The 27,686-nt window shown below is 33.9% G+C and overlaps 2 protein-coding genes across 3 annotated transcripts; one reads left to right on the top strand and one right to left on the bottom strand.

Annotated features, from left to right (window-relative positions):
• Positions 1–2,388: 2,388 nt before the first annotated feature.
• Positions 2,389–15,705, bottom strand: LOC127799904 (retrovirus-related Pol polyprotein from transposon TNT 1-94). 2 transcript variants are annotated; one of them, XM_052334170.1, is made up of 2 exons: positions 13,613–15,705; positions 2,389–2,582 (listed from the first exon to the last, which is right to left on the bottom strand). In XM_052334170.1, the coding sequence occupies exons 1-2, from the start codon at positions 13,904–13,906 to the stop codon at positions 2,565–2,567; spliced, it is 312 nt and encodes a 103-aa protein (XP_052190130.1). In that variant the 5' UTR covers positions 13,907–15,705; the 3' UTR covers positions 2,389–2,564. The 2 variants fall into 2 exon arrangements, 1 of the variants encoding a protein (XP_052190130.1); XR_008022669.1 differs by lacking the exon at positions 2,389–2,582 and adding an exon at positions 8,582–13,362.
• A 235-nt stretch (positions 15,706–15,940) lies between these two features.
• LOC127799902 (ABSCISIC ACID-INSENSITIVE 5-like protein 3) lies at positions 15,941–18,093 on the top strand. The gene is made up of 3 exons (XM_052334169.1): positions 15,941–17,124; positions 17,319–17,390; positions 17,771–18,093. The coding sequence occupies exons 1-3, from the start codon at positions 16,564–16,566 to the stop codon at positions 17,858–17,860; spliced, it is 723 nt and encodes a 240-aa protein (XP_052190129.1). The 5' UTR covers positions 15,941–16,563; the 3' UTR covers positions 17,861–18,093.
• Positions 18,094–27,686: the final 9,593 nt, after the last annotated feature.

The raw sequence follows: 27,686 nt of genomic DNA, 5'->3' as shown, positions 1-27,686 counted from the left end.
TATGGTTTAAAAATGTCTTTGTATGCCTTTACGCTTTAATTTTGGATAATAGTGTTAGAAAATTTAAAACTGATTATGTACAGTAGAATAAAAAATTAATTTTTAAGATATTATATTTTTCAGAATATATGATTTACAAAACGAAGAATAAACAGAAGAATACATATTAACCAAATCTTATTTCAATATTGGGTTACCTGTCAACATATTATTCACGTACAAGCACACAATGACACACTCGCAATTTATGATTTTAACATAAACATACTTATAACATTCATTTATCTTGAAGCCATTTGTAAGTATAGTGTGATTAAATTTCTCATGGCATTATTTTGGTGCTTGTTTCAGTCCATAAAGAGACTTTATGAGTTTACACACTTTCTTTTCATGTCCATTTACGACAAACTCTTCAGACTGTTCCATATAAACTTCTTCCTCCAAATCTCCATTCAAAAATGCAATCTCCACATCCATTTGATGGATTTCCAAATTATGTATTGCTGCAATCACGATCAACATCCATAAGGATGTGATTCTCATTACTGGAGAATAAGTATCAAATAAGTCTTGCCCTTCTTTTTGGCAATGGCCTTTAACTACTAGTTGGGCCTTGAATTTATAAATAGTGCCCTCAGCCTTCAGTTTTTTTTTAAATATTCATTTGCACCCAATTAGTTTACTTCCCAAAGTTAAGTTGACCAATACCCACAAATGATTCTGCATAATGAACTCCATTTCACTATTGATAATTTCCTTCCAATATGGAGTATCAGAAGACGCCATAACCTCATTAAAAGTTTAAATCTCATATTTTACCATATAAGTTAGGAAATCTGGTCCAAATGAAGTAGCTTTCTAGCTCTTTTGCTTCTTCTAAGTTCAATCTCAGTCTCCAACATAAAATAATGAAAAAATCTAAATTTTATATAAAAACAATCTACAAATTTTATAAAAATGACCTAAAATATTTTTAAAAATACCTAAAAATAATAAATAAAAAAAAAACCTAAACATTTCATAAAAACCTAAAAATATTCAAAAAAAAATGATAAAATTTATTTTGTCACTTCTTATTTAAAACCTTATTTGACAGTTTGCGAATACAATTTATGAATTCAATGAAATTTTTATTGTTTTTCATTTGAATTCTTGTTATCAGAGTTTCCATCAGATCTTTTTATGATAAAATTTAGTCCATTTTTTAATATTTTTAAGTTTTTTTTATAAAAATTTAAATCATCGTTTGAATATCTTTAGATCTTTTATGAAAAATTTAGGTTTTTTAAAATATTTCTAGGTCTTTTTTTATAAAATTTTAAGTCTTATGGAATTTAGATTTTTAAAAAATATTTTAGATCTTTTTTATGAAATTTTTAAATCCTTTTATAAAATTTAAGTTTTTTTTTATCAAATTCGATCTTTTTTCATATCAGAGACCAAATGTCAAATTTTTTAATTGTTAAAGAACCAAATGTTATATTTATGTACTAAGTTTAATATAATGTGTCTCACTAACATAATATTTTACATGATATAAATAATAGTTCCATTTACTCTCAGTGACAGTAAAAATTTAAAGTAATAATTTTTAATAATTAAGATATTAAATCTTAATATTTTGCACATCAATGATCAAACGTTATATTTTTTTTAATTATTAAGGGATTATTGTATGTATTAAGCCATCAATTTGTCCTTCATTTGAAGTCATTTTAAAGATACAAAAATGATGTTTAAGTTGAAAAAATTAAACTACAAGATTTTTTTTAAGGTAAAAAGACCTAAAAAATGTATTTTTAAAACCACAAAGGGTTTTTGAGTGCAATTGACCTGACCGTAATATATATATATATATATATATATTTATGTGTGTGAGAGAGAGAAAGTGTTTACTTGGATAGTGTTTGTTTAATTTCTTATTTAAAATTTTTTAAATAAATTTATTTTTCCTCCCAGATAAATATATTTTAAACCTTACATAGCATGTCTTTTAGTGCATTTTAAAAAAAATTAAATAAACAGTTTAATAAAAATCTTGAAATATTTTTCAACCTTATCTTGATCATTTAATATCTTGATCCAAAAAATATTTAAATCTTATATTGATATAACCTTATATATATTTACAAAAAAAAAAAAAAAATACAACCTTATCTTTCTTATTTTAACAAAAACTACCTTAACATGAATAATTTGTAAATCACTAGGCATATCTAATAAATTTAGGCAATACACACTCAAAGATAATGGGGGGTGATCTATTGCTCGCGTTGGGCAACATTTACATTGCAATGATGCCTGACGCGAGCATGTACCCCGGGGGGGGTGGTTGTGGAGGGGGTGGGGCCCACGTCCTCCTCTCTGATTTTGCCCGCATTGAACAAATCTTATATTACCCGACACGATCAACATAATAATTTTTTGAAGATAATAATATGAATTCTTAACAACAGCAAAACCATAACAATAATATAAAAATAAAATAACAATGACTCGTCTTCCTCTTACCCAACAAAGAAAGAAATTAGGAGGCTGTGAGGACAAAATGGATTCTCTTTCTCTTATTCTCCTTTAATCCCCTAAAAAGAAACAATATCAAAATTTTATGTAAGGGAACTAGGTGGCACCAGTTCTTTCTTTCACATCTGGGTTACACAAATAGAGAATAAACAGCTAGTAAACAGAGGGTAAATACAACAAAAATTGAAGTACGAGTTTTGAACTGTGAATATACTAGGGAAAAAGAAAAGTGATGAGTCAAAGTTCTTTCAACACTGCAACATCTCAATCAGATCAGTAAAATTTGTCTTCAGCTCTCTCCCAGACAGACATTTCAAGAATGTTTCAAATAATCATGCCAATGAGTCAACAGTTTCTTCATACAATAAAGACATAACAAAAACCACTGCTTACTAATGATGATTTAGACCAATAAATGCCCCAAAAGGTTGACATTATTCTTTGTTGGTCCCAGAAAGTAGTGTGAAAAGAAAGAACATCACAGCAATTGTAGGCTATGATCATCCATCTTAGCATCAGACCAAAACATTAGTAATTTGATCCTCAATGTCTGACTAAAAAATAATGGTGGATTTTTCAACAATTGATTTGAAGTGATTTAGGACGCTTCCAGACCCATGGAAAGATGTGTGTAATTGACGGATCAGCAACTTCATGGTTTTGATTTGGTTTACAATCAAACAATATTCATACTGGCTATTAGACTTCAAAGCAATGCTCATGTGTGGCTCACAACCCGGGCTAGTTTCCATTCCCGGTTTTCTGATATTCATATATAGCCCACTTCAATGTCTCCCCCTCCATTAACAAACCAACCTCCTTAAAAACACACAAATCTTCAATTTGTTACGTGTTGTTTCGTAACAACAGCCAGTGGGTGATGAAACCCCGCTCAAAAGTACTGGTTTTTTATGCAGCACAACAGCCAGACTTGGAAAATTCTTGATTAAACAAAGACTACTAAAGGAAAGGGCAAAAGTCTGAACCTATTTCTTTTCTTTTTTCTAATCTACAAAACCAAGAGAGAATCAATAGTCTGAAGTACTCTTCATATATACCATCCTTACATCCAACGAAGCCACTGTCTCAAGCCATTGTTAGTGGTGCCTTGGATATACCTTAGCAACCTCTTTGCTCACCAAGATGAAAGCGGCTATGACCATGCATGAATATAATAATAAGCTTGCAGCAAACTCGGCATTCAACCATGCAACCGTTAGCTAACGACGATTGCCAACCAAACTTCTGAAAAATGTAAAATCCACCTCTTTTCCACCACTATCTCTCTTCAAATTCTCCCCCACAATGAGTGGTGTTGCAATGTTGCTGTAGGATTGCATCCATACATTCCAAATTTTTTCAGCACCTTTTTCATGTACTTCTTTTGGCATATGAGCACTCCATCATCACCTTGATATACCTCCATGGCTATAAAATGTCCTAGCAATCCCATATCACTCATTTCATATCTTTTTGTTATTCTCCTTTTGAACTTCTCAATCTTTTTTTTTTTTTTTTTTGGTTATTTCCTGCAGATACCGAGTCATTTATGTTGAGTTCATATATTTAATGATGTTTTGATGATGATGATGAGGATAATAAAATATTTAATGCAAAACTTTAATTAATTATGTTTCAAATAATCGAATGAGACCTTTATGCATAACTCAAGAGAATTCATCTCTACTCGAGTAGAAACTTTATAAGTATTCGAATGAATGCAATGCAAAAGATTATTTTAACTATCTTTCAAACCACCACTTGAGTGAACTTATATTAGATATTGAGTAGAAATCATTTGAGCTAACTCAAATCAAGTGTTCAAACAAGCTTGGTAACTCTAATGCACGAAAACAGCTAGGAGATGGCTAGGAGAAGCCGTTTCTGCGTTTCTGAGACGTTTCCTGTTTTGGAAATGTTAAATATGGCAAAAAAATGTTTCCCAGGCCGTTTCAGTAATTTTAGAAACGTTTCGAGAGGGGAGGGGGGGCATTTTGTAATAAATTAAACTTTCAAAAACGCGTTTCTGATTGGAAATGCATTTTCGGCGTCGGAGGCCGATAGAGATGGAATTTCTTCCGTCTCTAACCAACAAATATATTTGATTGTCTCTCACTCAGTTACTCCTCCTTGCGCACACCCTAACCCTAAATAATTTTTCTCTGAAATCTGAATTGAACTCCGGCCAGCTCAATTCAATTCTACCCCTGCTCCACCTTTGGAACCATACATCCACCGCATCATTGAAGCATGTGGCTGCAGTACTAACCTTCAGCCCTTCCTCCACTCAGTATTGATAGAAGAACCTCTCATATCTTTGGATCCACTAGCGCAGTTTAACACCTTCAAATGTCGAGATCTCCATCTTTGGCATTGGAAAATTCACCTGAACTAATTTGTTTCCCCTGACTGCCATGTCCCCCTCTAACTCCACCCTTTCCTCTGATTCCAGAGGACCAGTGGGTCAATTCCTGTCCCTAACCGACGACAGGATCAGAGCTGTGGTAGCTCTTGGGGAAAATCCGCCTGCAGACTTATGTTCTGCTGCCGAGATAGCAGCTCAATGTAGCACATAGTTGTTGGCCTAGGCCTGAGAATTCTTCCCTAAGTCTGGTCACCGTTCTTTGCAATATCAACAACGTTTCTTGAGTCACTGCATTTTCGAATCAATTACAGCCCACCTCTTCTTGTGTTTGTCTAATGCCCATATCCATTGTTTCCAACCAATCTTCCATCTATTCCTGATTTTTTCGCATTCCAATCTCCATTGCCTCCAAACGAGATTCCCACTGCTTCGATTGTCTTCCTTCCACCATTCGTCACCTCCGAATTTATATCTAGAAGCTCTGAAATTCGGTTAACAATCACCAAATTCTCTACAATCTCAATTCACAGGCCTGAGATCGCCTAGCTCTAATACCAATTATCAGATCCCAAGGACCTGGCAAGGTAATTTGAATTATGCAAGGGGGTTTGGGGGGAAGATTTGAATTAGGGAGGGAGAGAGAGAGAGAAGGAGAGTGAGAGTAATAGAAATGAGAGGGAAAAGATCATTCTCATTCATGACATCCCCATCCTCCGAAATGGCTTATTTATAGCAATCCATACACTCTTCTAGAATGCCCTTCATCGGATAGCCTAACTGCCATAACTGCTAAGTAACAATGTCAATAACAGAAATAAGCGGGAAAAAATAGAACAAATTACATCCAATTACAATACTGCCCTCACAAACACCCTAGGGCTGTGACAATTCCTAACTCGAAAATCTGAAGTATTCCTACCTTCAAAGCATCCTTCTACTCAAGAAATTCTAAATCCCAAGTATAGGGTTCTTTATCACTTCATAGCTACATCTGTCAACATCAGAAGTAGTTCTTATCATGTAGTCACATCAAATGACTTGATTCTCATGCGGTGTGCAATATTCAAAGTTCTTTTCAATCTTCCAATTTTCATCTTTGATAGGATTTATCAGTCAGCTTTTGGTAAATCCTCCAAAAAATTTCCTTATAACATGAGCATCTCTCTCATCTCAAGCAAATCCCAAAGCTCTCTTCAAGATGAAAGAACTATTTATCATTCTTCCTTTTTCACACCTGTTCCGAACGTAAGCTCAAACGAATTAAAACTAAGTGCGTAGATGGCACCTGGCAAATGCCTCCCAGGACTGATGAGAAAGAAAAAGAAGCAGAAGTTGCTCCAGCAAATAACTCATCAGTAGGAAATTCAAATCATACTTCAGCTCAAGGAAATTCAAATCAGGTCATTCTCAATACATATGCAAGAATAATCTCTCATCAAGACCAAGATGGTTCAAGACAGTCCCTCAGAAGTTTAGCTATAAGAAGACTACAGCCTATAAGGATCAAGAAGGAGCAAATCTAGCAGCTGTTCGAGTTCATGGGACTCTTCTCAAAACTACTCTAGCTAAACTGAGAAGACTTCATTCATCTAAGCTTTTAGTCTATGAGAGAAGAAAGAAACGAAAATTATAGATTTGTCCTGAATTCATGTATTACAAATCTATGATCAATGATATTCCTATTTTTCCTCATATCTCTATTGTAGTTTTCTTGTACTATACTCTCATAGATCCTATAGTCAAATAGACATCTATTGTAGGGCAGCATATATCCTTGTTTACAGGGGGAGAAAATATCTACAAAATATATATCTCAAATCCAAGTGTTATCTGTAAAACATTTTCATAATATCTCTCTTAATCTCCAATGGTATCCCCATTCCATATTAAATATATCAAATAGGGGGAGAATATAATATTCCAAATATAAAAGGGGAGAATATCAAGTATAATCATTAAGGGGAGTAATATCGAAAGGAAGAAATCATTAAGGGGGAAAAACCCTCAATCCTTTGTAATTATGAAAAAAACGGGGAGAAATATTAAGGCTCATATATATAATGATGTTTTGATGATAATGTGGATAATAAAATGTAAAACTTTAAGTAATTATGTTTCAAATAATCGAGTGAACTTTCCATGCATAACTCAAGAGAATTCACCTCTACTCGAGTAGAAACTTCATAAGTATTTGAGTGAATGCAATGCGAAAGATTGTTTTAACCATCTTTCAAACCACCATTGAAGTGAACTTATGTTAGATATCGAGTAGAAATCATATGGTCTAACTCAAATCAAGTATTCAAACAAACTTGGTAAGGCTAAAATTGAGTATTAGCTTATTAATCTTAAATGGCTATGTGAATCATCCAATTGATCGAGTGTTCAAAAAGTTTTCGTGTATTTCAACAAAAAATCGAGTGAATCTTATTCACCAATCGATTGGAGACAACGTGTTAAAATATCAAGCTTTTATGCTTATATCTCAAATCGATTTAAAACTCCATCAAAATCGAGTGATAGATTGGTTATAAGATATAAAGTCTTTGAACTAAGATGGCAATCTAGTAGGTTAGGTTTCCAAACGAATACTTTGAATAGAACAGAGAGTAGCTTTTTGCATCTTGTTTTCAAATCAACTACTAGGAACTATATACTCGAGTGATAACATGACAAATCGAATACCCAAAATTGTTTAATCAAGTGCTATTTTCAAAGCTTATCTGAAAATCAATTGTAAGCTATCAGGTGTTCGAGTAGTGTTATTCATCCAATCGAATATGTAGTATAACCCAGTCGAGTGAATTAGCATGGAGAGAGAGTTGATCTCTATAGTCTATTAAGTAATCGACAGAGTATCCATTCAATCTAGTGAAGCCTATGCTAAATCAGTTGACTATTATGTCAACTCGAGTTTGTGCTAAAACCAATCAATTATCTCTATTTCCCACTCTAGTATCTGTGTAACAAATTTGAAAAATATAGCCGTTAACTAGCCATTACATAGAGTGATTACAAAGGATAGTTTCGATCGTTTAAGTTTTCTTTCTTTATTTTAATGTGGTCTAATTATATTCTCATATGATAGAAAGAAAAATATGCTTATATATCTTGTGCATAATGTTTTATCCTTAATATATGCATATTTGTTTCACTAATTTGACTGTTATCAGTCAAATCAAAGAAGTCTTTGAGTGTGCAGATAACAGGTGAAGAAATTGAGTCTCGAAGCTTCTATTTAAGGCCAAGTGCTACACAAGAACAAGTGGCTGATTCCAACCCAACTGTTTTATTGTTGCCTCAGCCAAAATTACACATATGGCCTCTTGAGTGTTTGCTTCCCACAATCATGTACCTTTATCAACTCAAGTCAAAACCTGGTTGTGCTTCATGAAGACTTTCTAAATCTAGAACATGTCAAAGAGATTGGAGTGCTTTGATTCCTATTTCTTTCACTTCTCTTGTATTAACCCTTGTGAGCTTTGTTTCTTATCATTCTGAGGGATATCTTGTTATAAGCTTATTTTGTAACCATCTTATTCTAACAAGTGGTTGTAAGGGTTATGCCTCATCCCGTAAAAAGTATGTAAGGTTGTTGCTTTGTCTAAAAGCAAAGGTTATTGCTTAGCTTGTTAAAATCGGAGGTTTTAGTTTAGCCTAAAAAAACTAAGATTATTGTTGAGCCTTGAAAAGTGGAGTTTCCAACTAATCTTGTAAAAATTGAGGTTATTACTTAGCTTATAAATACAGAGTTTACGCTTGATCCTTTACTCAATCAAAGCTCTAATGACATCCAGCCTTGCAACTGCAGCTAAGGTTTCATTGTAGCCAATGTCAGGCTATTGTGAATACCCTTTAAAACCAATGATGCTTTGTTTCATAGGACAGAACCATCTGGGTTAAGCTTTGAGCTTCACCTTGAAAATCCACTTTACACCACTTGCTTTTATCTTTTGGTCTTTCCACAAGCTCCCATGTTTTGCTCTCTTAAATCATTACAATTCCTTCTTCCATTGCTTTCCTCCAAGTTTCTTCCTCAATTTGCTTCTTCAAAATTCTCAGGAATCTATTGGACCAAAGTTGGATTTTGCATAGACATCACTCAATCTCTTTATTCTTATAGGAGTTGAGCTAGGTCAGGATGAATCTGATGAGTATGCTATTTGAGTCAACTCATTTTCTGATACACCTGCTAAGTTGTCTGAATAAGTCTGCCCCTTTTGAATGTCATCAATAAAAATGTTATGTTTCTGTACCTTGCTCTCATATCAATTCCATCTTGCCTTTTCATCAAAAACTGCATCTTTAGCGACCTAAAAGGTTTAGGGTAACTCCTCTTGTGTGACATGGATTTTGCTATCTCCATCACAGTTTGATGCTTCCTCTCTGATGCCCCATTTTGTTGAGTATAGCCAATGGTAAGTTGTCTCCCCACGCTACGCAGAACTCTTCAGCGTCACTTGAATTATACTCCTCTTTCCCCTCTCACTTCTTAAAACTTTTATTGACCAACACTTTGTTTTCAGCAAGACGTTCACGTTTCTTAAAAATAGAACACACTTCAAGTTAAAAAGAAAACTAGACTTCAGGTTTGGTCTCATAAAGTATACCCAAATTATGTTTGTATAATCATCAACCATAAAATGAAATGCCTATCTCATGCATAAGAAAGAGTCTGCTGCTGGGAATGGTGGGAGAAAGAAGAAGATACGCAAGTAATAATATGGACGGAATAATAAGAGAAGGACACGAGAATTTTATGTGGTTCAGGAAAATCCCCTACGTCCACGAAGACTGTAGTATTTTCACTATATGAGAAAATATACACAATGTTTTTACAAACACTCTCTACTCACAAAACCATAACCCAATTACACCCAGAAAATTTCTCTTAGACAAATAGGATATAGAAGTTGAGAACAATTAAGTTGGGGAGGCCAATTTATAGGCCTCCCTTACACGTTGCGTGCGCCGCTCCAATTCAATTTTGGCGCTCCATTGTCAAAAGGAGTGTCCTGAAATTCAAAAGACTTGGCTGCTGCTTTTGCCTTTTGTCAAAAAAGGCATGGCTGCTGGCTGCTTCATTTGTCTTCTTTTTCTTGTTTTCTCCAGCCTCCCTTTGAATATTGCAATTGTTGACTTTAGCTTTAACAATCTCTCACTTGAAGACTAATCTTCACACCCAATCAATGCAATAGCTCATTTTGATCTTTTTATCCTCAAAGACCAATTAGAACTGTACACAACTCTAATTTCTCAATAGTGATTGTCTAGGTTAACATGTCAGCTGGGTTTTTGTTGCCTTGTATCTTTACAAGCGTTAATACTCCATCCTCCATTAATGATTGAATAAAATGATAACGAAGTCCTATATGCTTGGTCCTTGAATGAAATACTGAATTCTTGGCCAAGTGTATTGCACTTTGAGTGTCACTGTACAACACATTCATTTCTAGTTTGAAACCCATTTCTGCTAACAAACCTTGAAACTAGATAAGCTCATTGCTTGCTTCTGTCACTACTACATACTCTGCCTCAGTTATAGAGAGAGACACAATCTTTTGCAATTGAGAAATCCAGCTAACTACTGTAGTCCCCATTGTGAACACATACCCTATAGTGCTCCTTTTGTGACCTACTTCTCCAGTGAAGTCAGCATCAACATAACCTTGCAATTTCAGCTCGCCTTTCCTAAAGCATAAACACCATTCGATAGTACCCCGCAGGTATCTCAATATTCATTTAACTGTTTCACAATGTTGTTTGCCTGGATTAAACATGAATCTGCTCACTGCTCCCACTGCATGAGCAATATCTAGTCTCGTACAAACCATGGCATACATCAAGCTTCCAATGGCTGAGGCATATGGAACTTTAGCCATGTACTCCTTTTCTTCGTCTGTTTTTGGACGCTGATCCTTTGGTATTACTCATACCAAACTGCAAGACCTTACGAACATACTCTACCTAAGATAATTGTAAGGTACCCTTATGCTTGTCTCTATTAATCCTCATCCCAGGTGTTTGTTTTGCTAGACCCAAAACCTTCATCTCAAATTCACTGGATAACTGTTTCTTCAACTTGTTAATCTCATCTTTGTCAGCTTCTACTACTAACATATCATCAACATAAAGTAGCAAAATAATAAAGCTGGAACTGACCTTCTTGAAGTAACAACAGTCGTCAGCATTGCATTTTAGGAAGCCATCAAACTTCTTGTACCACTATTGAGGTGCTTGTTTCAAACCATACAAACCTTTAGTTAACCTTCATTGCCTTTTACTGTGAATCCCTCTTATTGCTGCATGTATATCTTTTCTTCTAGATCACCATGGAGAAAAATTGTCTTCACATCTAACTACTCTAGATGTAGATCCTTTGCTACTACAATACTCAAAACTGACTGAATGGTAGTTAGTTTGACGACCGGAGAAAAGATGTATGTGTAGTCAATACCTTCTTTCTACTAGAAGTCTTTAACCACCAATCTTGCTTTGTATCTCTTGGAGCCATCATGCTCCTCTTTGACTCGGTACACCCATTTTTTCTACAAATCTTTCTTGCTGGCTAGTAGCTTTGCTAACTCCCAAGTCTGGTTAGATTTAAGAGACTCCATCTCATCTTCCATTGCAAGCTCCCACTTGCTCGCATCTTTTACCTGACATGCTTCATTATAGCATTCAGGTTCTCCTCCATCTGTTAGTAGCAAATAGCTCAAATACTTTCTATTTGGTACATGTGGTCGACTGGATCTCCTCAACATAAGAACTTGATCCTGTGGCTCTTCAATAACCTGTCCCATAATTTCTTCCTATTGAGGATTTTGATCTGTTTTAACAGTGACATATTTGGGATATCATAGGGCTAAAAGTAACCAGGTTCTGGATCCATTGGACTAGTGGACTATAATGTGTCTCTATCTTTATACAGGACCTTTTCATTAAAAAATACATCCCTGCTTCTAATGATTTTCTTATTTTGTTTATCCCAATATCTATAACCAAATTCATCCACCAAACCAATAAATGTGCATTTAAGTGATTTAGCATCAAGTTTATTTCTAGAATTATCACTAATATGCATGTAAGAGACACAACCAAATACTTTAAAATGTGAAAGTCTAACCTATTTTTTAGTCCAAACCTCTTCTGGTATTTTGAAATCTAAGCCTATTGATGGTTCGTGTTTGAGTAAATAAGCTGTCGTGTTGACTGCCTCTGCCCAGAACTGCTTGGGAAACCCTGCATGTAGATGCAAGCTTCTGGCTCTCTCAATCAATGTTTTGTTCATACATTCTGCTATGCCATTCTGTTGTGGTGTGCCTATCACAGTCTTTTCAAGCTTGATCCCGCTCTCATAATAGAACTTTTTAAACTCGATGTCTTCGTACTCTCCACCGTTGTCAAAAAGCAGTTTTTTAATCCTCAAACCCATTTCATTCTCCACCATCACTTTCCATCTTTTAAATGTTTAAAATACCTTAGATTTATATTTGATAAAATATACCCATACTTTCCTAGAATGATCATCAATAAAAGTAATAAAATAATACTTACAACCGATTGATGAAACTGTTGTAGACCCCAAACATTTGTGTGAACTAACTCAAGCTTTGATGTTTTCGGAGTTCTTCCTACTTTCTTGAAACTCACCCGTTTCTACTTTCTGAAAATACAGCTCTCACACAAATCAATATCCACTTATTTCAATCCCAGTAGTTTCCCTTTCGAATGCATGACTTTCAACCCCTTTACACTCATGTGGCCAAGCCTTTGGTGCCACAGATTCAAATCTTCTTTACATTCTGCAATTGCAATAGAGCAACTTCCATTCATAGTTGTGTAAAGAGTTCCGGTTTTCTTACCTCACGCAATAGTCATAGCTCTTCGAAATCTTTCAAGTGTCTCCTGCAAAAGTTGTTACGTAATCGTCTTTTGTCAACTATCCAACAGAAATTAGATTCTTCCTCAGACTGGGTACATGTTTCTTATTCTTCAACTTCCATACAGATCCATTTAGTTTGATCCGTATTGCTCCTTGACCAACGATGTCACATGCCAAATCATCACCGAGATACACCTTTCCCAGATTTCCTGAGACATAGTTCTCAAACACTTCCTTGTTTGAGGTAGCATGGAATGAAGCCCGTGAATCTAGCACCCAAGATTCCGTCTCGCTCTCCATAGAACATATGAGAGCATCATCTGAATCATTTGACATGACATTTGAATTGGCTTGTTCGTCGTTTTCTTTCTTTGAACCTTTGCATTCAAATTTAAAGTGTCCCATTTTTTCACAGTTCCAACATTCAACATTATTTTTACCTTTGTTGAATTAGCGGCTTCTAGATTTTGATCTTCCATTCCTTAACTTAGATATGCCACGCTGATTGCCTTTGAATCTGTTTTTGCCTCTGCTCTCCACATTCAATGTTGATGCCGAAGTTTAGGGACCTTCTTCCTTCTGATTTCCTCTGTCATGATCATGTCTACTACTTTTGAGAATACCATTTTATTTTTTTCAAAAGAAGCAGTGATCGACTGTATGGTAGACTGCCAACTTTCAGGCATCGTACCAAGAATAGCACCAGCTTCAACTTCATCGGTAAAAGTAATTTCTACTGACTTTAGTTGATCATTGGTTTCATTAAAAGAGTTCAAATGTTCTCTGAAATTACCTTTTTCTGGCATCTTTAAATTAAACAACTTCTTAATCAAAAATACCTTTTGGGCTGCAGAAGGCTGCTCGTACATATTGAAGAGAGCTTTTATGAGTCCTGCAATTGTATCCTGATCTTTGACATTGAAGGCAACAGATCTCATCAAACTAAGACGAATTGCCCCTAAGGCTTTGCGATCTAACACCTTCCATTCCTCGTCTTTCATGTTCTGCAGCTTCATGTCCAGTGGCAAGTACAAGTCTTTCTGGTACAGATAATCTTCCATTTGCATCTTCCAAAATCTAAAATTCGAACCATCGAACTTCTCAATCTTGTATGAATCTTTCTCAGATGCCATTGCTCCTATCACGAACTACTTTTGAGAAAAAAAAATTAACTCTCACTATTTCACGTGAACAGTAACCATATGTGTGAATAGTATCCCATATACGTGAATAGTTCCCAATACCTATCAAAAAGTGATTAATAATTTAACTTATTTTCTGATGTGGATGATCCACTTTTATAGTGGCAACCACAAAGCATACGATAAGTAAATATATAAACACCTAAATGTAGGCTCTGATACTAGTTGTTGGGAATGGTGGGAGAAAGAAGGAGATACACAAGTAATAATAAGGACAAGATAATAAAAGGACATGAGAATTTTATGTGGTTCAGGAAAATCCCCTACGTCCACGAAGCTACTGCAATATTTTCACTATTTGGAAAAATATACACATTGTTTTTACAAACACTCTCCACTCACAAAACCACAACCCAATTACACCCAGAAAATTTCTCTCAGACAAATGGGATACAGAAGTTGAGAACAATTGAGTTTGGGAGGCCAATTTATATGCCTCCCTTACGCGTTTCGTGTGCCGCTCCAATTCAATTTCAGCGCTCCATTGTCAAAAGCAGTAGCCTGAAATTCAAAAGGCTTGGCTGCTACTTTTGCCTTTTATCAAAAAAGGCATGGCTGCTGGCTACTTCATTTGTCTTTCTTTTTCTTGTTTTCTCCAGCCTCCCTTTGAATATTGCAATTGTTGACTTCAGCTTTAACATCAGCGTAGGATCACGCTTGTCCATATGCAGCAACTCAAGCTTTTCTTCAGCTCTCCAAGTTGACCCTTTGCAAAAAGGGTTGTCTGATGTTTTCCAAGAACATATCCTTCAGAAACAACCTATATACCTTCTTTTGCAGCACCTTAAGATTCAAAAATTCACATGGCCCCCCGTATCTCCAAAGCCATAGCCATGAATCTTCAACAATCGATGGAGGCCTTCATGGCATTGCAGATCCCATTGAATGGTACAAGCAGAATGGAAAGCTTCTGTTTTCTTCCATTTTTATCTTTACAACAACCTGTTTTATATCTCCTTTGCCATTGACTGGGCAGCAATTGTCTTTGGAAATTGAGCGAATACCAATTCTCCAAAACCTGTCCCTAATAAATCTAATCCGGTTCCATGCTTGCTTTGAACTGAAATATTCCGCCATTCCTTTTGCTTCTGCTTCATCTCCATTTCCCATCTTCAGTCTTGTATTAACGATGTTGTCCATATGAAGAAAATTGTCCTTTGTCTTACGCTTCTACTATAGGATCAAATTTCTTCCATAAACTAATCAAAATCTTCTCCACTATTCTCTGGTCACTTCTGCTTTCTCCTAGGGTTTCCCTTTGATTAAACCAACTCTAAAAATCTAGCAGAGTACCCATGCAAATTCTCGTTATCTTTCATCTTTAAATTTTTATTAAAGCCAAATCCCTATCCGCTAGAGCACAAACAAACAACTTGAAACGTGATTCTTCTTCAACTCATACATAAAACAAAATTAAAATTCTCAATGATTGTAGTGGTAGAAAACGGTGAAATTGCAGGGTTTCGCCCACAAATCCAACAGCAAAATTAAATGAAATCCCAAACCCACCATCCCAAGCACAAAATGTCTAGAAGCAATTCCTCAATTGATCATATGAAGAAGTAAATTACCAAACCTGTTCTAAGCGACAGAGATTGGAGAACAGAGTAACCTCTTGTAAATGATGGAGAAATGCATAAACTCGAGAAGATCAACTTTTTCTCAGTACTGAAACTTGGAGAAAAAAGGGTTCCTTCTGTGGATGAAAAGATTTGATGGGCAAAGGATTCCGTGGGATTTGGGGTTAGAGAAGATTAAAACGATAAATATACATATTATATAAAGAATAAAAGTTAAAAATTTTATTTTTACAACACCAATTATAAGTATAATTTTATTTTAATTTTAGCTGCAGGATTGGTTTCTTTCTATTTAGAAAAAGAAAAATCCTGTAACGATCACCGAAACAAAGTGATGAAGCTTATGGGATATGAGTAGAGGCATAGAATTATTGGGTAATTAACCATGCATGGCTCGATTATCGATATGTAATGTAATTATCCACTGATTATCCTGAATAATTAAAACAACCTGATGATTGTTATCAACAACTACAAGGACGCATCTCTTGATAACTATCAACAGTACGAATATATCTCTTAATTATCTTTTTGAATTTGATTTGTAAAATATATATATATATATTAAAAATTTGCAAAAGTAACCCACAATTAAGAAAATCAAATCTATCATTTTTGTGTCTAGGAAGGTTTGCTCGTCACTACATTCTGCATGGGAATAGAACTGGCTGTTCTCTGAACCCCGCCAATATAGCATCCAATTTAGTTATGGCTGTTGAGATGTGAACTCTCTCCCTCTCTCTCTCTAACGGGTTCTTCTATCTTTCTGGCGGCTTAATTTCATTTTCATTTTCTCCTCTTTCTTCTTCTTCTTCAAACATATTGATTTACTTCCCGATTAAGGCTTTGGATATGACATAATATATTCGAAGCAAGCCGTCTTTAAAGCAATGTCTCCTACTCTTCTTTCTGCTATTCAATTCACAGCTTGCTGCTCTTTTCACAGATGCCATGCTCTGTTTTTCCGGGAAAATTTAACCAAATCCCAGAAAATTCCCGTTTTCCTTAATGGGTTGTTACAGGGCCAATTTCCCCATTTTGCCTCCAAATGATGTTCACTTCGATGACTTAGCCAAGACTGTGATCTCCGCCGATCAAGAAGGAAAATCCAATCAAACCCTGTCTTCTTCTTCTTCTTGTTCGTCTTCGTCGGGCTCAATCTTTCTCGAAAACTTCAGCAGAAAAACTCTGGATTTTCCGGCGGCCGATGACATCAAACCCCTGCACCAATATCTGGGTGGTCTTGGGGATTTTCTAGTGAATCCTCAGCCGTTGATGGAAATTGATCCGATGGTGGTGGTACCACAGCAGCAGCCGGACTGGTTCAAGTTTCCGGCGCAGGTTTTTCAGCATCAAACGGCGGGGTCCAATTTTCCAATTTTCCCGGAATTTGAAACTGCCGGAGTGAAGGCTGACCTGGCCGAGACCCAGCTGGGATTGCCGGTGCCGGTGGGTAATGAGATACAGCGGTGGATTAAGGATGAGATGATGGAGAAGACGATTGAGAGGCGGCAAAAGAGGATGATCAAGAACAGAGAGTCCGCCGCCAGGTCCAGGGCAAGGAAGCAGGTTTCAATCTTCACTCTGGATTTTTTTTGTTTTTAACATTTATTTTTTGTCAGGAAATATAAGTCATGGTGATACTTTTAACATCACCCATATTTTTAATTTTAAAACAATAAAATATAAAGTAAAAAATAAAGAAATTATGATCCAACTGTGCATGAAGCATGATTTTGTGTGTCTATTTTGATGGGTTGTAGGCTTACACCAACAAACTGGAGTTTAAGGCGTCTCAGTTGAAGGAAACAATTTGCTGTCTCCTTAAGAGAAAGGTATCATTTTCTCTCTTGTAAAAATATCTACTTTATTCAATTTAGCCCCCCCAAAAAAATATACTTTTTCTATAACCAGAATCCACAGCCAATACCAAATTTGACGTGGGAGTGGGACAGTAACACCAAATTACAGAAAGTAAGACAGGAAGAGAAGACATTAAGAAGAAGTAAAAGCTAGAGAAGAGAAGAAGCCAAGAAGAAGAGACAGACACTGACAAGAGAGAGAGAGAGAGAGAGAGAGAGAGATCATATTCTTCAATCTCTAAATCAAATATAAACCTATCTAATCTCTAAATAACTAGGAGTAAATCAAAACAAAATGAGATAAAAACCCCATATATATAAGGATGTAATTAACATGTTTGTGTTGTTTGCAGGACATGAACATGCTTTTGTCTTCTCCGCATTCGACCCCATTGCCATTGCCCAGATATCAGCTGCGAAGAACAAGCTCAGCTCACTTCTAATTAAGCAGCTGCAAGTAATGCATCTCAACAGTTTCCAGACCCATTCATTTGATTCATTTCACTTTCTTTTTCCCTTGCTTTTTCTTTCCTTGTTACTAGGTATATATTGGCATCAAATTCTCTTCTTCTTCTTCTTCCTTTTTTTTTATTCTTTTTGTCACGATAATGGGTGATTTACCCTTCTTGAGAGTCCATACTTAACATGACTTTAAGCATTATAATTTGTTGAAATAATAGACAGAGAATTGAAATGTATCTTGATCTATTCTTTTTCTAATCAATCCATTAAGTTAGTTCACAGCTTAAATGCATTATCGAATGAGTAATCTTAAGAGTCATAATCGATAACAGTGTCATTAGTCATACATCGTATTTTTATTAAAAGAGATATTAGGCAAATAAGATAAGGTCTCCTTAATCTTTTTTAACGAGGAGGCGTCACATAACTAATGACACCATAATCAATCATGACTCCTAATATTATTCTTACAAAATTATTCAAAACCATGTCATCTTTAAAAATCCTAAATGTTCTTGAATTGGGTCTATTTTATACTTACTGATTCCATTATGAACTAGTTAATAAATAAAATATCAAATTCAATCTCAACTAAGATAAATGAGTTATCTGTGCTACTAACATCAAAATTTTGCTAATATTTTAAAGTATTCTCATTTTAGGCTCTCACCCTCTCATAGCCTCACAAAAGTCTGAATTATTCCAGTATAGTTCGGAATAATAATAATTATTTTTTTTTTTTAAGTATAGGTCAGATAGCAAAAAAATAAGTGATATACTGGTGTAATTTCATGAATCGTGAGTACGATTTTTCTTTTACGCAAGAGCCAAAGATTTAACTTGCGATTTATTTTTTCTTACGTAATTGAGAGCACGAGTACAAGAAATCTTGTAAGAACAATCATCTCAAAGTCAGAAATATTCTCATTTTTTCGCTTTTCTATATCTATAGTCATGTAATTCTATTGATAAAAATATGCAAAATATATGAATACATATTTGCTTCAATAATTTTTTCTAGCCTTTTTTGTTTCCAATGCTCGAGTTTTGTTGTGTTTCTCCATAGCTAAGTATTTCTTTTGCCTAATATGTAAGTATTTGAATTTGCATAATATATATCTACATACTTTCAATCAATTTCACACAACATTACTACTAAAGTTCGACAAAGACACATTGACGATTTATGTGTTCTTAAGAAAGACACGTACCTCTCTTGCTTGATTGAATTTCGTGGTTGTAAATCATTAACTAATGGTTGTTAAATTTTTTCTAAATTTTTGAATAATCCATTCTTTCTTCATTGTTAAAATAAATAAAGAATTATAGATAGCGGTCACGGTGGGATAAAGGAGAATCCAATTGAAGAAAAACTTAGAAATTTAGCTTGTGTTCTCTTTGCTTTTCAAATTTTAGTTTTAACTTTTGAATTCATTTTCAGTTTTTTGTTTTGGTAGTCAATTTTTAAAAAATTGAAAACACATTCTCTTTGTCATTTTGAAAAACTATTTTTCAAAACAGAAAATGAGAAAATGCGTTCTCTAAGAAATTTTGAAAATAATTTTTTAATGATATTTTATTTAATAAATTTGATTATTTAATAAATTATAAATATTTAATGTTAATATATTATTAAAAATATATATTTTAAAGTTAATGAATTTTATAATATTTTTTCTCATTATAATAATAAAATATGAATAAATATATAAATAAATGTGTTTTGAGTTTAGAATTTGTTTTGAATAAAAACACTCATAACAACTTTTTGTTATTTTTATAATTTTTTTTTTGTTTTCAAAAATATATTTTTAAAAACAGTAAAGAGAATGGGTTTTCGTTATTTTAAAAAATCGAAAACTAAAAATAACTTAAAAACAGTAAAGAGAACATACTCTTAGTTTCGAAAGAAAAAAAAAAAAAGTATTGAACTCTCAAGATGATCGACCAAATTAAAATGAATAATTAACCTAAAAACTAAATAAAACCCTAATCTCTTACAAACCTAAAACTCAAATAACAATGAGTTTTAAACCCACGAAGACACAAAGAGAAAAAATGGTATTGTTAGGATGATTTTTATAATTTTTAAAATATAAGAATTACCTTTTATAATTAAATCAAATTTTAAGAGTGATTATTATAGTTTACTTAATTTTTATTAAATTTTTAATTTTGAACAATTAAGAAAATTACCTTTTATTTAATTTTAAAATTAAAATTTATCAAAACTAGTCAAATAATTAAAACCCTGAAGCCATCAGTACATTTGGTGTCATAAAAGCACGGACAATTCTATTAGTAGCTCACCAAATTACTCTTCACAGCCCATATTAATATTTCTCAGCTACCCTCCATTAAAAAGCCTTTATTACCCTCATCCAACCACTTTTTCCCCTTATTTACTCTTTGTAGCCCAATCTCCGATCACTTGCATCAAATTTTTGTGAACTTTTTCGATAACTTATCGCCATTATTTTTTGTTTCTGCTAGTTTTCATTCTGTTATTTTATTTTTCTCTATATATAAAGGATGATTATATCCAAAAATTGATGAGATGGAAAGAGTTTTATGGAGAAGATTACGGAGAAGATGACAATGAGCAGCAACTCGTGGACAATGAGTAGCAACTCCTGGATGACAATGAACGGCAATAGCAGCACGTCGATGTTCTAATAAGTCATTTTATTTGTAATTTTGGATTCCTCTACGCCATTAACTACTTCGCTAGAAAATGCTGAGAATCAAAATGATCAGACTCTTCAGAACATATTACACAGTGGGTTGGAGTAGGGGAACCCAAGCCCGACCGCTTAGAATCGGAGAACCCGAGGGTCCTCGACCCTTCCCAGTCAGGAAACCCTTGTTTCCCCAACCACGAACCTTCGTTGTCGGGGAACCTAGGTTTCCCCAATTGGCAAGGGTTGAGGAAGTTCGGGTTCCCTAACCACTTCCAGTCGAGGAACCCCAAGTCCCTGATTGTTAGTTGTTGGGAACCCTTGAGCTCCCCGATTGCTAGGGTCAGGTTGGATCAGGTCAGTCAGAATACTCAGTTCCGTGATTGAAAGGGATCGAGTCGGTGGTTCCCGGGTTCTTGACCCGTGATTCCATTCTATCGATCTCGCATTATTTTTAAATTTATATTTTTCATTCTGTTTATTTATATCTTGTTATTTTTAATTTATATATTTTATTTATGTTTTGTTTATATCTTGTTATTTTTAATTTATTAATTTATATATCTTATTTCTATTTTGATAATAGGGATTTGATCATCAAAATTTAGAGAATGAGAATGTTGTGTCATTTGATGCCAGTTAAACTTTTGTTAGTAATGAGATTTTCAGTAATAGGGAAGCACTTATTGAATGGGTTAAGACAATTGAAAAAGAAAATAGAATGGTTATTGTTATAAAGAGTTCTGAATTTGGGGATGAAGAAAACTTAGAGTTCGTCTTGCTTGTGAACGGAATGAAAAGTATAAATCATAAAAAAAAAAAAAGATAAGGCAATAAGAGAAACAAAACGTAGGACGACAAGTTCTAAAAAATGTGGTTGTCCATTTGAGTTACTTGGTGTTCAATTTTCAAATGAACACTGGATGTTGAAGGTTGTATGTGGATTGCACAACTATTTACCAACAGCTCAACTTGAGGGTCATTCATATATTGACTGATTTACAGAGAAAGAGAAAGAAATTATGATAACAATATCTAACAATCTTGTGAAGCCTAAAAATATTTTGATGACCTTAAAGACAGAAGATGGAAAAAATACGAGTACCATTAAAACTATATATAATGCACAACAAAGATATAGAGTCATAGATAAAGATAATCGATCACAAATACAACAATTGATGAAAAAATTGAAAGATTGTAATTATGTGGAGTGGCATAGAAGTGATAAATTATTAGATTGTATCACAAACATTTTGGACTCATCTGATGGTTATAGAGTTATTTAAAACATTTCTCCATGTGTTAATAATAGACTGTACATACAAAACTAATAGATATAAGTATCCACTGCTAGAGATCGTTGGTGTGACGTCAATTGAGCTAATTTTTTCTATTGCTTTCGTATTTATGGATCATGAATATGAGAATAACTACACATGGACAATGCAGAAATTAAAGAATCTAATGACTCTTAATATGTTTCCAGGAGTAATTGTAACCGACAGAGAATTGGAATTAATGAATGCAATACATAAAGTGTTTCCAACCACGAGCACCTTGTTGTGTAGGTGGCATATATAAAAAAATGTGCTCATCAAATGTAAGAAGTTATTTGATAGAAATGAGACATGGGAGAAATTTATGTTAACCTCGTTATTTTTGCGTCGATTGAGGATGAGTATGAACGTCTTCTGAATGAGTTAACACTTGAGTACCATGTATATGAGGGCGCACTTAATTATGTGAGAAAATGATGGTTGAATGATTATAAGGAAAAATTTATTGCAACATGGACAAATAGAATAATACATTTTAACAATGTTACTACGAACATGATTGAGAGTACACATGCTCAATTGAAAAAATATCTTGAATCTTCTCAAGGTGACTTAGAGTCATTATGGACAATTATCAACAGTCTTATTGAGTTGCAACATATAAAGATTAAGGGGTCGTTTGAAAAAAATTTAACGTTAGTATAACATAACTTCAAACCAACAATTTTTAGAGAATTGTGAAATGTTATATTGAGAAATGTATTGAATATGATGTTAATGGAATCGTAACTGACTCATAAAATTGAGATAGATAAAATTTCATATGAATCCGTGATAAAAAAACACATGTGATTTATCTCGTGCACATAAAATTACGGAGTTCATGGTATAAAGATGGTCAATTTCTTTGTCAATTATGCATCTTCATTGGATAAGATTGTAGGTAATTTAATGGCATTGGATAGAATTTCCCTAAAAGCACGAGTGTAAGAGATGGATTAATACCAGGCGCGAGGGGTGGGACCAACCAGAGGATCACATTTTATGCATGCAGGTACATATATGATTATTACAGGGTGGATCATTTTTCTTTTAAATAAATGCGAGCTTTAACTTCCTGTCACACCAAACCTTATCCATTTCACTAAATATATAAATAATCTAAAATTTGAATGGCAAGCCATCTATATATAAAAGGAAAACTCCACGGCATTTCTGAGGAATAGGGTTACCGTAAAAAAATATTTTTAATATTTAAAAAATATAAATAATACCCTTAAAATTTAATATTAACTTGTAATTTCTCCCTTATCATTAATTAACTCTCATTAAATATTTAAAAATAATTTAAATATTTTTATATTTAAATATTTTTTCTTAATTTTCATTTCTATTTCTCTTTTTCTCAAATTCCTCTTTTGTTTCTCTCTCCATATAGTTGTTGGCATTGCCGACGAAAACAGTAGTTAGCCTTTCTTTTTCTTTTTTTCTGTTTATCTTCTCTCGAATCCAAATATGAGTTGAACAAACCTAGATTTGATTTCATAGTCTTCTTCTTTTTCTATTCATCCCCCTTCTTTCTTTCTTGCTCACTCTTTTCTCGAATCCAAATCTAGGTTTATTGTTGATATCTTCTTTTGTACATCATCATCTCCTTCTCTTCTTTTCATCTTTTGGAATCTAAATTTAGATTCTTTTTCTTCAACCCAAATCCATCCTCAATTTCTTCTTCTTCTTCTATTCATTTTCTCTTTCTCTTTCTCCCTTCTTGAAACCAATGATTGATGTTGAAAAATAATTTTTTGTTGGCTACCATTAACTTAATTTATTTTATTTTGTTAAAATCATGTTGATAATATGGTCAATTATCTTTTAAAAGACAAGCACGATAATCTGTTGTTGATAGTTGTCTATCTAATTGGCAATGGGATGTGCACATCAATTTTGAATTTAAGTGTGGCTTGAGACAGAGTGTAGATCATTATCTAATTAACTCGTAATAAGAGGGTTATTATATAAATATTTTATTTACAACTATGACCTCTCTTCACTACTTTAAATAGTAATGTTGGGTTATGGTTATGGGTGTCCAACTTTTACATACTTGTCCCATTAAATAGTTGCATGTTTGAAAAGAAGTGGAAGAAAATTTGACCAGCCACAGATCTATTTTGATATGAGATTTGCGTTCGTATCAATGTAAGATCGAATCATTCATAATTATGTCATACGACGAATATAGATATGTCATATGTTCACTATTTTGTATGTTATATTTAATTCATACAATCTTATTATTTAATTATATTATTCTACATGTGAACTTAGATCTAGATTCATTACTAGTGCAGGCACAAAACCCACTATGCTAGCGACTCAGTGGGTTCCTAGTAGATTATTATTTTTTTTTAATTTAAGAAGAAAAGAGAGAGAATAAATAATAAATTAGTAATTTTACCTGTTTATTTAACTACATAAATAGTCATTGCCATTTTTTAAATATCAAGAGATCTTTTGCAATTACGACAAATTTCAAGAGGGTTATTTGCATTTACCCATATATAAATGAAAAGGGATGAACTTAATGATAGAGAGATGTTCTAAGTCAACTTTAATAGCATAATAATAATGGGTTAATAATTTATTAAACTAATTTTTAGAGAATTATTAAAAAGACTGAGCAAATGTCTTGTTAGGCTTTCTTTTTACTCTTTAAACCTAATTGATAATATTTGGGAACCAAGTATGACTTAAAAAGGGTAGGAGACTTAATAGGATTTGAACTTAGTACTTCAAACTCATTAATGCTTACTATCACTACAATTCTACCCTAATTTTGTTAATAATGTCCAATGGCCAACTGATTTTGTTAATAAGAAGACTAGTTAAGTGAATTTTAAAATTTAGAAAATGTCTGAGTTACATGATCAAAGTTTAAGAAGTATTTGATCAATTTACCCAACATATATATAATTATAATAAATTGTTATATATAATAATGATACTATACAAATAAAATAATTTGAATGTTTGAGATGAAAACCAATAAATAGCACTAAGAGATAGCAAATGATTTCTTGTGTGATTTTTTTTACATAAAATTTATTTTCAATGCAAATAAGTTTTACATTAAGATACATTATTTGGTAAAATATAATAAGCTTACAATATATATATATATACAGCAATGCTATGTTGTTCATTGGCGGGCCATGTGCATGGCCCCCCTCATTGGCTTGACAGGTAAATATTATGTTACTCGACAGTGGGCAACATAGCAGACCTATATATATATATATATATAAATATGAATATCTGTGGTCACATAGATCTGCCATTCCAACCTACCCATTAGGAAAATTTACTTGGGCAGTTGTCAACAATGATTCTAAAGTTTTATGTAAATTTAATAAATAAAATTAAAAATTTTCTCTACTTTTGACTAAACTCGAGAGGATTGGATTGCGACAGCAAGAACTAAAGAGGAAATTTAAACGACTATCAATTGAGTGATTAGATGATTAATATATCGATATCAATTGATAAATTATACAAAAATTAAAGATTTAACTTATAATTTATTTGTCTTGGTAATCGAAAACTAGATTATGGCCCCGTTTATTGCAACTTAATTAAAGAAATTATAGCTTATAGTTTCTTAAATTATAGTTTTTAAAACTTAGAATAAGTTGTGAACCTGTTTGCTGCAATTTTTTAGAAGTTGTAGTTAAGTAGTTGTGGTGTTTGATACCATAAGTTGTAAAATAACTTATTCTTATATAATTATCCATAATACCCTTAGTAGTTATAGAATGATAATTTAAAAATTAATTAGTGTATATGTATAAGTTTCAAGTGTTATAAAAAAATTAATTAAAGTATAGAGAGAGAGGAAGATGACGAAAGAGAGGAAGAGATTTGAAAATGGAGATGACGGTGAAGAAGAAAAACCTATGATTGCGTAGATAAGAGGGTAATTCTTTGCTAAAAATAAGAATAAAATTGTCATAAAAAATAATTATTTAAGTAGAAGTTGTAAAAGTTGGGGTACCCCAGTTTTGAAAAAATCAGCTTCTACTCCTTCTAAAAGTTAGTAGAAATTATAAATTAAATTTTATAAGTTAAAATAAATACTACATCTTAATTTTTTTTTAAAATAAAAATTAAAAACTAGAAGATATAGCTTTTAAGCTAAAACAAACGAGGCATAAAACTGCACGAAGACCGCCATCTGAAAGGGAGGAACTCAGACTTGTATGAAATCCGGTTAATTATGAAGCCGGATAAAGCTAGCAGAATTGGATTCTATTTTCCCACTATCCAAACAGTCAGAAAAGCCTGACCCTGACCCCTTAACTTCGGGCAGCCCTAGCTACGGTCGCACCGTACTCCCCCGACCCTGCCCGCCCGCCCGTTTCTTTCTCTTTGTAAACGCTACTCGTCAAGGATTCTCCTTCCCTCTCTCCTATTGTTCGCTTCCAGTCGTTCCGCAGTCAGTATCAGATTCGCGTCCTCGTTACGCTTTCGCTTCTCTGCTCTGCACTTTCAGGTAACATTTTCTCCGAAAATTTTCTCTACTTTTCTCGGAAACGGAAACTCCTTGCGGCTTTCTCAACACTTTCAAATGTTCTTTCGTTTTGAGGTCTAGTGTTCGGTTTTCGAGCAGAAAGCATTTTCTTCTTCCGCTTCCTTTTCACTTTCGGTTTCGTTTCTCCTGGCTTCTTCCTTCTTCTTCTTCTTCGTTCAGCTCCAGTCAGTTGAGAAAGCTTGCACTTACGTGTTTGGTTCATGCGATTTCAGAACTTGTAATTCTTTCTAAATTTTGTTCCTCTTTTGTTATGCTGAAATCAATAAGAAAAAAGGCGTTTCATAGTCAACTCGGTCGTTTTTGAAATTTTCCGCAAATGTTTCAGTAGGAAAATGCGTGACGTATACAGAAATTAAACAAGATTTTTGTACTGGACGTTTCAGAATCAGATTCAAACAATGTTTTCGTTTCGGCAGGTGCTCGGCCGTACAAATGGACGTGGTTGACCCTTGCCTGCTAACGTGCGAGGGGAAGACCCTTGCCCCCGTCTTCCTTCCCAAATCTCATATTTGTTCGGCTCCGGTAAGCTTTTTTTCCTTTTCTATCTTCTTTTTTTTTTTTTTTTTCCGTTGCGAGGAAGTGCCGGAGGGCTCTTCTACACTGCCCGACAGATTTTATCGAGGGGTTATTCAATGCATCAAAAAGAAAAAGATAGAAATGCTGTCGCCCAAATTGCAAATTTGCAAACCCTGTCATTGTCTTACCCGCTCTCTCCTCTCTCCCCTTCCCATGGCCGCCGATAGAACCGTCGACCACCGCTGCCTCTGCCTCGCCGACCGCCGCTGCATCCTCGCAGTCGGCGAAGGCAGGGAGGCCATGGGAAGGGGAGGAGAGAGAAGAGAGCAGGCAGACAAGGCCGGCAGGGTTTGTAATTTGGGCGAGGATATTTTTGTCTTCTTGGCGTCCTTGATAAATCCCTCGGTAGATATAAAAGTGATTTAAATTTAAAGAAAATATTATTGGTACCTTTTGGATTTAATATTAATTTATTACTTTGTCACCTAAATTTCATTTCATTATCACATGGAAAAACGAAAACAGAAAGAAAACTTACTACTTGTCGTTCTTTGTCACGGATTCTCTAATTTTGATCATTTCTTCCTTCATGAATGTGGTGGATTCTCTAATTTTAAGAATGTATATTAAATTTTTGCTTTATGGCTGTTCGCTAACTTGCGCCGTTGGTACGGGTTGACCGTTGGCGGACGTGAGAGATAATATAAATTTGGCTAAATAACATAAATACAACTTTGTATTGAAT

This window comes from Diospyros lotus, chromosome 4 (genome assembly GCF_014633365.1).
Source record: "Diospyros lotus cultivar Yz01 chromosome 4, ASM1463336v1, whole genome shotgun sequence".
Classification (NCBI taxonomy): domain Eukaryota; kingdom Viridiplantae; phylum Streptophyta; class Magnoliopsida; order Ericales; family Ebenaceae; genus Diospyros; species Diospyros lotus.
This window is presented reverse-complemented; position numbering and strand designations above follow the sequence as displayed.

What these genes read in the sequence shown, in the direction of transcription:
- LOC127799904 (XM_052334170.1), bottom strand. Translation starts at nt 13,906, where the DNA reads ATGGCATCTGAGAAAGATTCATACAAGATTGAGAAGTTCGATGGTTCG.
- LOC127799902 (XM_052334169.1), top strand. Translation starts at nt 16,564, where the DNA reads ATGGGTTGTTACAGGGCCAATTTCCCCATTTTGCCTCCAAATGATGTT. An exon ending in GGTCCAGGGCAAGGAAGCAG is followed by an intron (nt 17,125 to 17,318) that starts GTTTCAATCTTC and finishes GATGGGTTGTAG; the next exon opens with GCTTACACCAACAAACTGGA. An exon ending in GCTGTCTCCTTAAGAGAAAG is followed by an intron (nt 17,391 to 17,770) that starts GTATCATTTTCT and finishes TGTTGTTTGCAG; the next exon opens with GACATGAACATGCTTTTGTC.